Genomic DNA, 18186 nt, shown 5'->3' with positions numbered 1-18186 from the left:
AGTACAAATATAAAAATATGTAATGTCAGTATCCATATTAGTGCAAGAAAGTTTAGACTTTAATAAATTAAGAGCTTTTTTCCCCTTTTATATACAACTTTCTCCCCAACTCTGCCCAACCCCCACCATGACTTTCCCAAAATACCTCTTGCTTGTCTTCTGATGTCACTTGGCAACTTAATTTAACTTAACCCAGATGGCTCAGCGTAGACGGACTAGGCGGGGAGAGAGCTCACTATAAATTCAAAACTGGACAATCCAGCCAGCCAGGGAAACCAGGTTTTCTCAGCATTTAAGGTAATGATATACAGTGAGTACACATACCCCAGCAATAGAAGCATTACATATATGGGACTTTTAGGAGTCCACAGAGAATAAGTCATGTCCCAGGATCAGAGAGTCAGCTTTGGGAAGAACCAGCTCATCTGGGCTCAGGACAGTAAGACCCTAGACTGACAGGAAAAAAGGGAAGTTTATCCTAAAAACCTCTATGAATGACAGGAAATTGTACTTTCCATAGTTTTATCTGTGTTCTTGGGGTGGGAAAAAAGAAAAAAGAGAAGTACAATATTGGAAATCTCACCTCCTTTAGTCCAGGCAATAACTGGTTGTGGATAGCCCTGTGCTTCACAGTGGAAATCAACTGTGTGGCCCTCGATAACCACTCTATCTTGAGGGGTAACAGTGAAATGAGGAACAGCTGCAGGAAGAAAATAAATTACAGGAAAAATTAAGTCAAAGGGGAAACAAAAAATTTCAAAGTATTATGGTACAAATATAAATTACTATAATGTAAAAATAAAAGTTGTATCAAGAACACTCCCTTCTATATTCTGTACATTATTTTTTTTAAGTTATCTGATGATTTCCTTGGATCTATGTAGACCATTCTCCTTTTCTTGGAAGGATGAGTGCAAGGGACAGCATAATACAGTGAAAAAGTGCTAGATTCTTGTGTCAGAACACCTGGGACCAAATCTCACATTTTCTCTAAGTTTCATTTTTATCTTTTTTTTCTTTAATACCAAATAAATTGCCAGGTACAGAGCAGACATTTAAAAATTTCTTATTCAAATGAATTGTATTACTGAGTAAATGCAAACTCTTTTGTGTGGCAATCAAGGCTGTTGGGATTACCTTACCTTGCTAATTTTATCTCTTATAATTCCCCCTCTGGTCAAAATAAACTATTCTATCCCTTACCCCTTCGCCTACCAATAAAGCAGAATCAAAAATCTCTAGAGCCAGCCCAGTTCTAGTTCTATATAGCTCTACTTAATAGGAAGTGTTATTTTTTTTTAAGCAATTGGGGTTAAGTAACTTGCTCAAGGTTACACGGCCAGTTATTTCTGGGTGCAGTGCTAAGTATCTGAGCCCAGATTTGATCCCCAGGTCATCCTGACACTGGAGCCGGTGCTCTTACTCGCTGAGCCACCTGGCCGCCCCTAGGAAGTATTATTCTTATAAATGTGTCTCACTTCTTTATAGATACTAGAAATCAAACTTTTATCCAATATATTTATTTCAAATGTGCTTTAATCCAATCAGTTCCTATAGTGTCTTTACATATTTCTTCCTTAACGATGAGAATATAGAATAGTAGTTATTCATGTTGTTTCTTTTACCTCCTAGGAAGATGAAATCATCATTAAAGCAATTCAAGAAGTTATCATCTGTTCAGTTTTTATCAGAGAAAGATGAAATAGATGAAGCCTTCCATCAGTGCTATAGTGTATGTCTGTGTTAGGTTTATCAGGTGCTTCTTAAGCTTCTCATTCATTTCCTCCTTTTGACTGTACTGAATACAACAAATTCTCACCACAATATCACTTGTGCTTCTTTGTCCACTGATTCATATATTCCATTACTCCTCAGCTCCATGTAATCTTCACATATAATCTGATTCTGTCACGTCTTTTATCTGAGTTGTATACCTTACCACTGGCATATTTTAATTATGCTCTTCTCCCATCAAGTCTCAAACTGATATCCCTGCATTGAAGTCTTTAGTTCACTTTTTGTTTCCTAGTTGAATTCAACCTGCATTTAGTGAGCACCTACTCTATGCAATGCACCATGCTAGGTGGTCAGGACATAAAGATAAAAACAGAACTGTCCCTAGCCTTCAAGGAGGTGACATCCTACTGGATACAATTAGTAAAGCTGAAGTATGCATAAGATAATTTCAAGAACCAAAGAGCAGTAACACCTGGGAGAAGAGGAAGACTAGGAAAGGCCTCATGTAGGAAGTAGCACTGGAACCATACAGTGAAGGAAGCCAGGACTTCCTTAAGGTGGAGCTGAAAAAGGAATACATCAAAATACAAGAGACTATATCTTGCAAAAACAAGAAGGTGGACAGTGGAATGCAATATACAAATACCAACTAACAAGCTAGTTTAAAGTCTTTCTAGTGTTAAAAACTTGAAAAGGAGGCTATTTTTATCTAATACTCTTTATGGCAGCTAGGGGGCACAAGGGATAGAGTGCTAGGCATAAGTAAGACTCATGTTCACAAGTTCAAATCTAGACTCAGACACTTAGTAGCTGTATGTCCATGAGAAGGTCACTTAAAACCTATTTGCTTTAATTTCTTCATCTGTAATATGAGCTGGAGAAGAAAACAGCAAAGTGCTCCAGTATCTTTGCCAAGAAAACCCCAAATGGTGTCAGCAAGAGTGAGACACAAACAACTGAACAACAATCATAACTATAAAAAGATCTTGTTCTTACTATTTCTTTCTGTGATACAACGATAACATTAGCTCTGTAGCCAGAGAACCTGGATTCCAATGCTGCCTCAGATGCTTACTATCTATATGCCCGTGGGCAAATTACTGAACCCTCCTGGGACCCAGTTATCTCATCTGGAAAATGAAGGGTAGAAACAGATGGTCTCTGAGGTCCCCTCCAGCTCTAGAGCTATTCCCCTATGATATGTTTCTGAAATTCATGACCAGAATTACCAAATTACCAGTACCATGAAATCCTTTTTAAGGGTCATTAACTGCAGCTTATGTGACTGTAGCAGGCATACAAAGGAACTAACCTAATTATTCAATGGAACTAATGAACCAACATGGTCCAGAAGTAGGGAACACTCTGTACTAAAAGGCTTCAGTTAGAACAGTTCTAACTGAAGCCTTTTGGTACCATCAGTCAATAAACATTTATTAAGTGTTTACCATGTTCAAGACACAGTTCTAAACCCTGGGCATACAAAAAGGGGCAAAAGACAGTCCCTGCCCCCAAGGAGCCTACAATCAAATGGCCCAAATAAAATCCCATCTTTTACTGGAGGCCATTCCCAACCCCTCTTAATCCTATGACTTCCCTCAGTTAGCTATTTCCTCCTCATCCTATATTTAACTTGCTTTGTATATATTTGTTTATATGTTGAATCCCCTACTGGGCATGGAGTCAAGAAGTTCTGAGTTCAAATGTGGCCTCAGAGGATTACTAGCTGGGCAAGTCCTTTGACTGCCTCAGTTACCTCAACTGTGAAATAGGGGTAATAATAGCTTCTACCTCATTGTTGTGAGGATCAAATGAGATTTTAATGAGTTTAGCACAGTGTCCACTATAGAAATGCTGATTTCCATCCCCACTTCTAACAATGATTTGTCAGAATCATCATAGTGAAGTTTCATATGTGAGTTGAACGAGGTGACCTTTGAGGATGGCCAATTCTCAAACTACGTGATTCCACTTTGGTGATAATTCAGATTACATTTGAGTTGAGGCTTGAAAGATGTGTATCATATCACCAAAGAGATATTTATTTACCCATAACCGCTGGGATATGAAAGTCATAGAGGGACTATTTATTACCATTTACTGACATTTTCTTTAAAAGAGAAAATTAAGTATTTTGCTAACATTATATGTTTTAAAAAATTAACATATATGAATATGCAAAAAGAAGTTTAGAAAGGAGCCAGAGTAATCAAAGGACCAAAATGGCAATCTAGAGACCTGGGTTTGATTTAGCCCTGGACCTGTCAGTGTGACCTGCAAGCTACTTAACCTTGGTGGGCCTCAATTTTCTTACCTAAATATAAAGAGGGAAGAGAATGGACTATATCAGATAACCATTATGATCTATTCCAGGTATAAAATCCCATTATTTGCAAACAAAACATTTCTTCTTTCATTTTTGATGACACTTACCTTGCACAATGATGTGAGCTGTTGCATGGATGCTATCTATACTGTTGGTTGCAAAACATATATATTCCCCACTATCTTCCTGTATTACTTTTTCTATGTAAAGACCACCAGAAGGAGTAATGTTAACACGTGGATCAGTTGGCAATGGTGTCCTGTCCCCTTTTGTCCAGGTAATTTGAGGTTGTGGGTGGCCAGTGGCACTACATTCCAAAGTGACACTTTCTCCAACCAACACCTCTGTGTTCTGTGGCTGAATGACAAAACTGGGTCTGGCTATTCCAAGAAAAAGAAAGAGAGAGAAAGAAAGAAATTAAAGCCTTGAAACCATTTCCACCAACATAATACCCTGCTTTGTCTAAACATCTGAATAGAAAGAAATATTCTATTTGGTGCCAACTCCATCTACCTTTGCAATGGATAATACTCAAAGGGTGTCAAATACAAAAGAAAAATATATTTGAAACAAAAGACTTTTTTCAAAAGTGTCATTTTAGCTTTGAGGAATGTAGTTTATGAGGTCTGAGCTTCAAATATTGATATGATCTTACAGGACTGATCTTTTAAGGTTTCAATCATTTTACTATTCTTCTATTTTCCTTGGGGTAGCAGGCAGAAACTTAATCAGGTTTTCAGAAAGAAAAACAAATTTAGCAATCCATTTTACACTGTTCGATTCTTGTCAGATTTTTTCCAAAGTTTAGATAAATGTGCAACTTTAAAGGAGCCTAATTCTACCTCAGACACTCACTAGCTGTGTGACCCTGGGCAAGTCACTTAACTGTACCTTAAACCACTGAAGAAGGCATAACAAACCACTCCAGAATCTTTGCAAAAACAACAACAACAAACAAACCCCCACTATACTGGGTCTCAAAGAGCTAGACACAACTGAAACAACTGAACAACAACACAACTGGGATTTTCATACTAACATGTGTTGTATTTTTTCTATTTTACATTATTCCACACCAATTTATTCACTTTAGTATCTCTGCAGTATCCCATCATGTGGAATCATACTTCATAGTCTGTTTAGTCAGTTCTCTAGTCTTTGGCATTTATGGATTGGACTTGAGTCTTCAAGACCTGAGTTTGAATCTTGTCTCGGACACTTACTAGCCTTGTGGCACTGGGCAACTCATTTAATTTAATTTGCCTCAGCCTCATTTTCCTCTACTGATAAATGGGAATAATAATAGCCTAACTTCACAGGGTTGTTGTGCAGATGAAATCATATATATATATGTATATGTATGTATGCATGTAAATATAATACACGCACATATACAAAGCTCTTTAAAGAACATATTAAAGTACTATGTAAATGTGAGGTATTATTACAGTTGTGACTCAAATGGTTTCCAATTTTCCATTGTCATAAACAGTAATGCTAAAGAACCTCTTTTTCTTTCACAATATATTACTTGTGCTTTAGTCTTCCAGATGGTTAAAAGCATAGAAATAGTGTAACTCTTACTATTCTTCTTCTTATACCAATACCTATGTCAAGCAATGGCAGTTGCCCCTAAACAACCCAAATAGTTACTTTTAAGACAATTTAAATCATCTTGCCCCAAAACTAACTGATTAACTTAAGATTTTTTGTGCTAAGGAACACATATTAGCAGGTAATGAGTTGAATATATGAAGAGTTTTGCTTCAGGAGCATAATATTCAAATGGCTCAACTTTCAACTGAAATGCCATAGATTATCATTGCTATCATTGCCACTAAACTTTTTATAGGTAAAGATGACAATACTAACGCACCATCAAGAATGCATACTATATACCTTGATCTAGTTCCCTCCCCTTCCCCGCCTGCCCAAGTAATGATGAAGAACCTAAGAACCCCTTCAATAATATGGATCATCCTGTGATTGGTGGTAGTCCTCTACATTCATTGTTGTGACCAAGATCCAACATTACACAGCTGATTGCCCAAGGTGGACATGGACCATGTAATATAGCAGATCAAACTAGTCCACTGGTTTTTAATTTCCCAGGTAGCCTACTCAATATTGTGCTGCTAATATGGACTAAAAATAATCCTAGAGGCTGGAAAGAGTGAGGCCCTGGTTAAAAAAGAAAAAATTTTGGGGCAGCCAGGTGGCACAGTGAATAGAACACAGGCCCTGGAATCAGGAGGACCGAAGTTCAAATTCGGCCTCAGATACTTAACACTTACTAGCCATGTGACCTTGGGCAAGTCACTTAACCCCAACTGCCCTACCTTCTCCCCTCCAAAAAGCAAAAAAAAAAAAATTTCCTTAGCTGATATCAGCTTACCTGGAGAACCAAAGTATCTGAGGGTGACTTCCTGAGTTTTCACTTCTCCTGCTACATTTTTTGCCATACACTGGTAAATTCCTTGGTCTGTCTCCTGAGTGTTCTGAATCATCAGAGTTCCATCATCTAACAAGTTTAAACGGGAATCTGTTTTCATACTCAGCTCGTTACTGTAAAGATAGAAATCTAGAGGTCTAAACATGTTTTTTAAGCACACAAGCAGAGGAGATGCCTCTAATCACAAAGAAAGACACTCAGGAATACACTGGGAAATGAGATTCTGACCTGCACAAATCCCAAGGTGCAGTCAGATCCTAATGCCCTCATCAACTCTCAGGGAAGGATACCTGTTCTTGGGTAGTTTTATGTGACAGGCAGTCCCTAGGAAGGAGCTGGTATGCTTACCTCTGTAGTTTTTTGGCTAGAATATAAGCTTCTTGCAGGGAAAGTGCTTCATTTTTGTCTTGGTACAATGCCTTGTAGTAGGTGCATAATAAATATTTGATGAATAGAATTGAACTATAGGCTTAAAGATTTTAAAGTGGACAGAGACCTAGAAACAATAATAAATGCAACCGAGAGATGGTTTAAAGAGGCAGAATCTTTTCTGGGGTATGATTGACTCAAAGTTTAAAGCAAAACTATATTTACAAACAAACAGAATGAAAAACAATCATATTGAAACAAAAAAGTTTCCCTGTGCTTAACTCCCCTCCACTGTCACATTTTTATGATAGACAACAAATTGCTACTATCCCCACACTAACCTAAACACCTCTTCTGTCTACATATGTTGTTCCCAGGGCACTTAACAGCTTTATCCTTCACATGACTTTGAAGATTACTTTAGACAATTATAATCTCTAACTGGAATCCTGCCACATTCAACTGTCTTTACACATTCCAGCTTCACTTGGACATGAGTGAAGTTAGCCATCCAGGGACAGAGGGGCTAACACATATTGCCACATGGCCTTGCTCACCTCACAGTTTATCTTCCTTTCTGGTGTGAATCTGCTTTAGATTCTCTCATTGTTTAGTATACAGAGACAGAAATCATTAGGAATTTTAACAAGATCATGATCTGCAGCAAGAGGTAAATGTTTGAACACTTCAAAAAAAGCCAACATACTCAAATCATAGAAATGAGGAAAAAAAAAACCCAAACTACTATCTTTACTAGATTATCAAGACCTAAACAGGCAAAAAGTATTTTGGGGACAAATACAGGAATATTTTGCTGGAAGGGAAAATTAGATGAATTTTTTTTAAGTGCTAACTTTACATTACAAAATTATGATTAAAAATCCCAGCAGGGAAAAAAATTCCTCCAACATACTTAACATAAAATTTCTCACATTAAATAGGGGTGAAAGAACCATCTTTAACACCTGTTTTCTCTGGTTATCCTATTCCTGCCTCCAAACCTTCTCTAAAGCTAGTAACCATGAATAAACTGTCTTCTCTCCATCAATCTGCCAAAGCTCCCTCTGTCCCTTAATCAGCAAATCCTGAAATTTCTTAACCTCTAGGAAGCCTTATTGGTTGATGGGAGAAATGGCAGCTATATCAGATTCCATGCATGGGAATCCTAATATCCCTTCACTCTCCATTAATAAGATGCATTTATCCAACACGTTTGTGATATAATCACTTAATATTACTTAATGTAATTGTTTCACTGCTTTATTTGGTTTTCTTTGTGTCATCTATATGTCCATATACACTGGTGTTATCTGAGATTAAAAATTCCTTGAAGGATTGTGCCGATTTAAATAAATCTCCCTACATAGTCAGTAGCTACAAAAAAATGACAACAGTAGGCTTTGTATGAATATATCATTGTGAGTGTGTTGTAGACCCAAAAATGAGAATTCAAAAGGTTGTGTTTCCCTACTTAGGATTAAAGGAAAACTTTTCAAGAATCATGTTTAGAGCTTAACTATATTTAGTTCAGGGAAAGATGCATGCAAAAACCACTACAATCCCAGCTGGTTACTCAAATTTCTCCCTAGAGGATAACCTGAAATCTGTACAAAGAAATCACCCCTCATCCAGCTAAGTTTGCTGGGGGTAATTACCACAGTTTACTGCTGTCTGGAGCCACTTCCCCTAAACCATTTAGACTTAAAGACCACAAAGAGTAAATAGAAGCCCTAAAAAAGAAGAAAAGGAGAAACTGAGAGGACAGGAGGGAGAAGTAATTTAATCTGGACAAAGTTAAAAAGAATGACTAGCTCTTCTTGCTGTTTGACCTTGACAGCATTGTATACCTAGTCAAAGTCAGTCAAATAACAAGTATCTACTACAAGTTTACTGTTTATCAGGCACTGTGCTAAATATTGTGTATGCAATGAAAAACAAAAGGACGGAGCCCTCAATGGCTCACATTCTAATGAAGCGGAATATGTTCCATTATTTGAAAAAAAAGAAGTATTCAGGAGAAAATGTCTGTACTCTAACTTAGATCAAAGTATAATTGTTAATCTGGTTGAAGATTTTTTTAAAGCTCCCATGAATCTCTGTGTGTAGTCTCAAAGCCCATGAGAAAAGCAGGGAAGAGACGGGGAAAATATAGCTCCTGTTTTTCTTCTTTCAATGAAAAAAGAAATGTAGGTTTTAAAAACTCAGTAAATATGGTGGGTGGTGATTATACCACATGCAAAAACATGAGGTATCTACTGTACTCCAGTCGAGTGATTTTTCTTCTTCCAACTTACTTGTTTCGAAGCCAAATTATTTCTGGTTTGGGATTGCCTTCAGCCCTGCAAGTGAAATAGACTGTATTCCCAGAGGTCACATCCACATCCTGAGGCTCTGATGTAATCCTTGGCCTTTCTGCATCAAGAAATGAAAGGGAAATAGTACTTGTTTTAAAATTGTCAAGTAAAAATAAATGAAGATATTTTACTTTCATCATTTTTTTAAAAGAATGTGACAAATGCACTATGGTAAATATTTTTATGAAACTCTACAAATGGTTCTCTGCATAGAAGGCTAGTTTGTATCTTGAATGTTACAAATGAATTGAAAACTGCTTAGTAAGACTTGTCTCTAAGATTGATATAGCCAAGGAGGTTTGTAAAGGAAATGTCAAATAGCTATCACATCCCTATGGTAGGCCTCATACTTTGAGGCTGATTTTCCAAGCAGCAGACCTGGGAATGCGTAACCAAAAAAACTAAAACAAGTGAAAGGGGGGAAACCAGCATAAGACCACAGTTATACTGCCCTAGATAGACAGACATTCTCTGTTAACCAGCCAGCAGGGTTAAACCCAATTTATGTTTTTTTCTTTCATATTTATATAGTCCTTTATGTCATATGAAGGTTTGCTAACAAAAATCCTGTCCAATAGGTAGACTTGAATATCATCTCCATTGCACAGGTGAAGACCCAATAAATCATGAAAGACACCACTTCTGTTTTATTTTGTTCACATCATACTCCATAGCTTTTTAATCAGATCCAACCACTTGTATTCCTCTAGACAAAAAGAGTCAGGGCATCTTATGAATGGGAAAGGGAAATAGCACAAACTCTTCCCAAAAATCCAAACTCATAAACAGCTCTTTGCCTAGTTACAGTGATGGATTCAGAAGACCTGAATTCAAATCTCCATTCTGCTACTCACTACCTACGTGACCTTGGACAAGCCATTTCCCTTTAGTTTCCTCATCTACAAAAGAAGAAGTTGAAAACAGATGTTTCATTAATTAGAGACATTCCATCTCTGGTTTTACACAGATATTCTTAAGTAAGTAAATAAAAGTTACATATAACAAAGTGCATGTGCCTTATCTGGATGAGTATGGCACAAGTCAAATTCGAATGCTAAAAAAAATTAAACATAAATTACCTTAATGAAATCACAAATTCATGAAACTACAAACACAAAGTTGGTGGCCACAGACTTCTGATTTATTTCCAACCAACTCACAACTAGAGTCTCTCTCCATTGTGCTCTTACTCTGCTATCTTTGACATATTCCTCTTCCAACCAGGTGATATAGGTCTCCTTAGGAATCATTTTAAGAAGTTCTGTTTTCTTATCTTCTCTCTCACTTACTCTTTTGCTGTTTCTCCCAGAGTAATCTCTGAGGAATTTACTTACATATATGTACATGTACACATACAAATGTATGAACTCACACCTATATACATGTGTATAGACAATAAATAAGTATGTGTATGACAAAAACCACATCAACAGAAACTAAAGGAAAACAAAATGAACAAAACTGAAATTAGGCATCAGCTATACCAAAATCTATAGCACCAGGGGTAGGATAAATTTAATAGGTTCTGCCTGTATTTTCTTATAAGATCATTGAATTTAAAGCTAGGAAGAAACTTAGACATGGTCCAATCCAACCCCTCATTATAAAAGGGATGAAAATGAGGCCCAGAGAGAAGTGACTTGACCAAGGACATGTGGTTTAGTAATCATTAGAGCCAAAGTTTGAACCCAGGACTTCAGACTCTAAATCTAGTGGTAAAGCCACTGTACCACAGTACCAACATTATTTATCCTTTTGGACATGCAATAAATTTTGGCAACAGCATTTGTCAGGCTAGATAGTGATTCAATTTTCTCAGTTACAGAAGTTCAAGCATGGTTTTATCAATATACTTCATGGGGATATCTAGAGTACATGAATAAAAGGAAGAAAAATTAAAAATAAATATCTTTATGTCATCCTCAGGTATCAAAACAAACCAATGTACTTACCTTTTTATTTTTGCTAAATATGACCAGAGTTGAGTAATTTGGCAATATTTTCCAGTCATTTTCTTTTTGTTTCTTGTTTGTTTGTTTAATTTTTGTAGAACTGTAAGGGTCATGGGAACTCCATTTCCTTGGCAGGTGAAACTTATTTGTATTATCATTCCCTATTATAATGTGAGTCCTCCAAATACAAATATTTCAATATACAAATAACAAAATAAAAAACATTGTATAGGAAACTGTGAACTTCTATTGGATAATCTAGAGGTTTTTTGTTTGTTTTTTAAAGAAATGCACACACAAATACATATATACATATGTATGTATATACATATATGTATACACACACGTGTGTGTATAAGGTTGTAAAAAAATTATAATGTCATTTCTTTAGTAACTAAGTTACCAAGGAAGCCCTTCTGGAAAGTTCTACTGCCACCAGTTGTTAATGTTCTTCACCTCTTCAAATTACCTTCTATTTGCTTTTCTTTATGCATGAGAGGCAAAGTAGTATAGTAATATTGAACCAGGAGTCAGAAAACCTGAATTCAAAACCTGTCTTAAGCACTTATTATTAGCTATGTGATAATAGGTAATTTACTTAAGCACTGATAAATGACACAGTTTCCTCACCAGTCAATTCAGGACACTAGCACCTGAACTACCTATGTCACTGTGTTTTGAGGAAAGAGTTTTGCAAACCTGAAAGACCACATAAGTTATTGCTATGCTATATTCTCTTGGTGGACCATAAGTTCCTTCAGGGAATAGCTCCCTGCACCTAATACAATTGAACCACATTATCTCTATAATCAATTTATAATAGTTACTGAGTAAGGGAAAAGACCTCAGGAACCAGGTATGACAGATATTAAGATCTCACTCATAAATGACATATGAAATGGAGAAGACTAACAATACCGAGAGAATGGAACATATTTCTATCACAAAATACACATTTAATACCAGTTAAGGAAGAAAAAAAACCATACCTTAAAAGGTTCTCTTCTTATCTCTCTTCTTTTGTAATTTCCCCCATAATACACTGAGCAGTTGATAAATGTAAACTTTCATTTTCCCCCAGTCTCAAATTTCAGTTTTCTATCTGGTCCTCTCCAGATAATCACACATGGGTCAACATAATGAAACTTAAGAACTAAGCGCTAGATTCAATTTGAAGCCAGGAAAGAAACAGACTAGAGACTGACAGCACCTACTCATCTATAGGCAAAAAGATTCATGGCAGCTAATGAATGGGACTGGGAAATAGTATAAACTCTCCTCAAAAATGCAAACTCATAAAACAGTTGCTTAGAGTGATAGATTCAGAAGGCCTCAGTTAAATCCCCATTATGCTACTCACTATGTGACCTTGGGCAAGTGATTCCCCTTCTCTAGTTTCATCTATCAGATAAGAGGTTGAGAATAGATGTTCCCTTAAAGTCCCTTCATCTTTAAATCCTATGATCATATGATGTACCAGCTTATATTATACCTATTTAATTATACCACTGTCTCTGGATAGATAACCAAATCTTTTCTGCATTTGCTACTGGCCATTTTTTTATTAGTTCCAAAAAGTTCATTTCTCCTCCTAAAATCCTGATCCTTACATAGAGAAGATATAAGTAAGATAAGGAAATGGTTACAGTAATGTCCACTGTGATGGACAGTATGAGATATCAAGGGAAGCTTCTCTCAATAAAAATCAGTTATGTTTCAGAAAATGAAAAGAAAAACCAAAAGTTATATTATTAAAAAATGACACCGAGGAAATACAAAATAGCAATTCCTTAGTAATTTTCTAAAATTTATTTAAAAATAATTTTTAGGCCAAGTGCTAATTAGCTGCTGCATAGAGACTTGTACCTATTTAAGAAATGATAGTTTCACATGCATCTTTGGAAAAACCAAAACACAATCAGAAATCCAATCTGGGAACCTGAGAGGGCTCATTTCAGTGCTAGCACTTTAGACAAACTGAACTGGAATTGTGCCAAGGAAAAACTCACCACAATTCAGTTCTTCTGGTGTTATAGTAGCCACAGATCTCCCTTGGATTCTCCTGGGATACTCACAGGTGGCAGCCGCCTGGGCATTTCCAGACTCTGCATATGTCTTTAACAGGTCCGCCAACCACAGGATTTCACAGTCACAATGGAGAGCATTTGAATCCAATCGCCTTTGAACAAAGAAGAAATAACCAGTGATAAATTAGAAATAAATAAATATAGCTAAGATTGACAGACAAGGGTGTTAGGGTCCAAAACACAAATCTAATCCGATCAAAAATACTGCTAATTATCTGCTGTGCACAAAACCCTATGCTAGATGGACGTGCATGACACATACTATGTAATGGTCCCTCCTGAAAAGGCTTGCAATCTAATACAGAGAACCACAGAACCCACAAATACTATAATGAAAAGGTCCTTTCAAATTCATCTAGCCCAAACACCTGAACTAAATGAAATACAAAGCCCATTTGTATCATTCCTGAAAAGTGATCATCCTATGTTTCAACTTCAACAATTCTAGTGTTGAGGAAACTCACTAATTAATGAGGAATTCCATCCCATATTCAGACAACTTGAATTATAAGAATATTCTTCCTTATGCTGGACTGAAATCTACTTCTGAAGCTTCTGCTCATTTTCCTTAAGTCCTTTCAGGGGTAAAACCAGGTAAGTTTAATTCAAATGAATTTCCTATAAAGTTGTACATTTGGAAGAAAGCTATCATATTCCCATCAGTCTTCTTCAGGGTAAATTCTGAACCAATAGTCATGATGGCTTTGGGTGAATCTCATAGTCAAGAAATTTCCAGAAATCTTAGAGGCAATCAATATCCAAGCCCCTCATTTTACAGATAAGGAAACTGAGGTCTTAAAGAGGTTAAATAGGGGCGGCCAGCTAGCACAGCGAGTAAGAGCACCGGCTCCAGTGTTGGGATGACCTGGAGATCAAATCCCGGGCTCAGACACTCAGCACCACACCCAGAAATAACTGGCCGTGTAACCTTGAGCAAGTTACTTAACCCTGATTGCTTAAAAAAAAAGAGGTTAAATGACTTACTCAAAGTAACACAGGCAGTACCCATCAGAGGTGGGATTTGAACACATATCATGTGAACACAGAGCTGGAGTTCATTCTAAAATACCATGCTGGTCTCCCCTTACCATCCTTAATCATTCTCTTCTGGATGCACTCCAGCATGTTCATATCCCCTCATAAATATGGTATACAAAATTATAGGAAAATAGATCCTAGGCTACATGATCACAAGTCTACAGCTAGAAGAGAATTGAATGCACCCTCCTCCTGGAAGAAGAAAAGAATCTTGAGGGAGAGAGGTAGCATGTGTCAGACAGGTTAAAGCACAACTACTACACAACTCCCACCTGTCCTCATACTAGGTGTAGATAGCCCAAGACCCAGAGTCAGAGTTCTAGAAACTTCCATCCCCAGGCAAATGGTCCTGCCTCAAGCCTTGACTATACAGCAATGACTGAAAGGAACAACCTTGTAGAGAAGGGTTTCATCACCACCATCACAAATACCAACCACCAACCAACTGTCCCCCATTGGCAGATAAGCTCAATATCCTGAGGGATAGCAGCATCCTCCAGATAATCAACTCAGCTACAAGCCCAACTCTCATGGCCAGTGTCCAGAGGAATGACCATAGTAAAAAAGCAACTTGTTAGCTGCCTCTACAGGTACCCCACACTGCACTCTCCTCAGCAGACTGGAAAAAACAAAGTTTCTGCTATCAAATTCCTTTGCACTGTTCAAATGGTCAAACATTAAGAACAGGCATGGTTTTATTACTGGAAATGACATAAAAGAAGCTACTTTACCATAGGCCTTCTACTACACCCTAAGAACCACTGGACTTTGCCATCTGTTTTGCAACTGAAATTTTCTATATGTGCCAAATCCCCAAGTACAGACATTATCTTGATTTTTTATTTCCAGCACTTAACACATTGCTTTGCACACAGAATTTAATAAATGTTTTGTTATTCATTCATTTATTCATTCTAACACTCTCAGTCTCAAAGCAGGTTGTCATTCCCCTCTATCCAGATAGTACATTTCTTTTAAATCAGACTAAGATTCCACTGGGGTTTTTTTTTTGAGCAGCTGCATCATATTCATTACATGTTGAAATATTATCTAAGTTCTATTTCCCTCAAATTGCATTTGTGCATCTGATTTGCTGAACCCAAGTGCAGGATTTTACACAATTAATTTTCATCTTGTTGCACTTTACCATGAATTCAAGCTGTGAAGGTCTTTCTGCATCCTGATTCTGTCATCCAATAACAATGTTGCCCACCCCTATCAGTTTCCTGAAGAGTTTGAATCTGAAAAACTCAGCATGTATCCATGCCTCTTCCAACACTGATGACAATGACAAATAAACCAGGATTGAGAATGTAGCTGGGACAACACCCGGAAACACTTCACTCCAGGCAGACATAAATCAACCCACTTACCACAAAATCATTCCACTATGAATCTACCTATAGCACCTTGCCCAAACACCTCCACAAGAATTATGACAGTCTTGGTCAAGTTCTTTGCCAAAATATAGACACATCTACAGTGGTTTTCCCAAACTCACTATCTTAATCAAGAAAGAAAATGAGGCAAACCCATCACAACTTTGCTTACATGAACCCACATTGGCTCCTCTTCATTTGTCACTTATTCTATAATACACTAAGCTTTTAGTTTTACTTAGATGTATAAATCTTTTCTCTTCAACAAGAAAGTAAATTCCATGAAAATAGGAAATTTATTCTATATTCCTTCTTATCTTCAGCACTGTGCCTACCACAACTCAGAAAGTAGGCATTCAATAAATTGTTTTGTTGATTGACAAACATTAACATATTCAGGAATAATCAAATGATGATTAAGAATGGGGATCATTGTGCTTAATATCTATCAAAAGGAATATATCTGTTCCTTAATAAAGACATAAAATACTGAACAATAAATTTCTAATTGAAAGAAAACTGCAGTTGTGAGGATAAATGCTCTTACTCTGGCAGTCTTTGAAGAAAGGGTATATTTAAGTAAGTTTAAATGGTTTAGCTAAGTGTTCATGCCTAGAGACAAAAAATTGGAACTGGCATAATAGAGGCTATTTCTTCTTAGCCTATGAGGAATTAATACAGCATATTGTGTTTAAAAGCAATTAGGAGAATTTAAATATGAGCTTAAACATATTCTCCACTAATTTTTGCAAAATCTACCAAGATTTACGCAATATAAATGCTTATATTTTGTAGCCAATAGTTTTACCCACCAAAAAAGAGAAAACATTTACATTGTTTGTATCTTTTAGAACAGATTTTCCAATTGATATAAGCCCCTATGTATCAATATCATATCATAGTCAAGAAACTGAAATTGGAAGTGGAAAACTTTGAAACTATTCATTCCTAGTTCTACTATTTAGCAGCCCAGTGACATTAGATAAGTCATTCAAACCTGAGTATCATTCTCCTCATCTGTAAAAAAATAAATAAATCAAGAAGATAACATTTACGTGCTTTTAAGTTGTTATAAGAAAAAACAATTACGTACCCTACCACATTACAGAAATAGGAGCTGTGAATTAGCTTATCATAAATGTAGAACTTAACTTTACTGAAACTTAGATTAAAAAAAATTATTTATGGGGCAGCTAGGCGGTGCAGTGAATAGAGCACTGGCACTGGAGTCAGGAGGACCTGAGTTCAAATCCGGCCTCAGACACTTAACACAAAAACTAGCTGTGTGACCTTGGGCTTAACCCCAATTGCCCTCCAAAAAGCAAAAAAAATTAAAATTTTAAAAAGACTTTAAAAATTAATTTACTTACAATCTCTTCATGGAATTCAAGTGACTAAATGTTCCAGGAACTAAGTGAGCAATTCTATTGTTATGTAAAAATCTGTTAAATGAAAGAATATAATTAATCAGTATAATGTATGCATGCTATATATGAACGGTGAGAAGTTTGTCTTCAGGAGATTTAAGTGACTATTTTCTGCTTCATTTAAATTTGTTACCATTATTCTAGGTCACCATTGGTTTGTAGAAACTACTCAATAATTGTGAGGTAAACAGCATTAATTTGTAGCCCAGTGTCAATAACATTAATTTTTAAAATGATACTACTATGAGAAAATGTATTTTAACTTTTAAAAATGAATACTACTTAAACTTAAGACCTAGTGACCTGCAAAATTAATCAATAGGATGATATCATTCCAAGATAACTTCTTATCATAACTATCTTAGGCAGGGGATCTTAACCTTTCTTGTGTAATGTCCACGACACATTTCCTAGAATAATGTTTTTAAATGTATAAAACAAAATACACAGGTTTACCAATGTAACCAAAGGTAGTGAAAATAAAAATGCATTTTTTTCCCACCCAAGTTCATGGACCTTCTGGTTTCTATCAGTTCAGCTCAGTAACCCCTGGGCTAGAGTAAAAAACAAACAAAAACAAAAACTTACAGCCTTTCAAGCTTAGGAAGATGGTTGAATGATTCTGGGTCCAAAGTCTCAATCTGATTAAAGTGCAGATATCTATAAAAGCAAAAATTAAAAACCATCAAAACTTATTTTTGACAACTTTCTTCAAAACCATTATTTTCCATTGCAAAAGGGATTATAACTATAATTGTCATAAGAATTAAAAGGATCATTCAAATATGAAGATCAAAATGAAAAGTTCAAACTAACTTACAGATTTAGAGTTTATATGTTTACTTATTACGATCAAATTTGCATAAAACCAACATTATCTTATTAATAAAGTATTGGACTAGTTAAACCTAATCATTTTTTTCAGACTGGTAATTTTATCATCAAATGCTGTCATATCTATTAACTATATTTCCTATTTTTTAAAAAGAGTATTTAGAGCCATGATCAATTAATCTGATAGGGCTGTTTTCACAGACCCTAAGATGGTACCATGCCCACTGAATA

The 18186-nt window shown here is 36.2% G+C and overlaps 1 protein-coding gene across 2 annotated transcripts in view; it reads right to left on the bottom strand.

The window, feature by feature from the left end:
- The window catches only part of PXDN (peroxidasin), a 142539-nt gene that overhangs the window by 39272 nt on the left and 85081 nt on the right, over window positions 1–18186 (bottom strand). For both annotated transcript variants that reach the window (XM_069108689.1, XM_069108690.1), the window contains 7 exons: window positions 17710–17781; window positions 17065–17136; window positions 13200–13369; window positions 9179–9296; window positions 6459–6628; window positions 4171–4443; window positions 584–700 (listed from right to left, as the gene is read on the bottom strand). In XM_069108689.1, the coding sequence (XP_068964790.1) occupies window positions 584–700; window positions 4171–4443; window positions 6459–6628; window positions 9179–9296; window positions 13200–13369; window positions 17065–17136; window positions 17710–17781 (992 nt within the window). The remainder of the gene's footprint in view (window positions 1–583; window positions 701–4170; window positions 4444–6458; window positions 6629–9178; window positions 9297–13199; window positions 13370–17064; window positions 17137–17709; window positions 17782–18186) is intronic.

This window comes from Petaurus breviceps, unplaced genomic scaffold (assembly GCF_028583685.1).
Source record: "Petaurus breviceps papuanus isolate PSGF00001 unplaced genomic scaffold, PetGlider_PUasm1.0 90418, whole genome shotgun sequence".
Classification (NCBI taxonomy): domain Eukaryota; kingdom Metazoa; phylum Chordata; class Mammalia; order Diprotodontia; family Petauridae; genus Petaurus; species Petaurus breviceps.
This window is presented reverse-complemented; position numbering and strand designations above follow the sequence as displayed.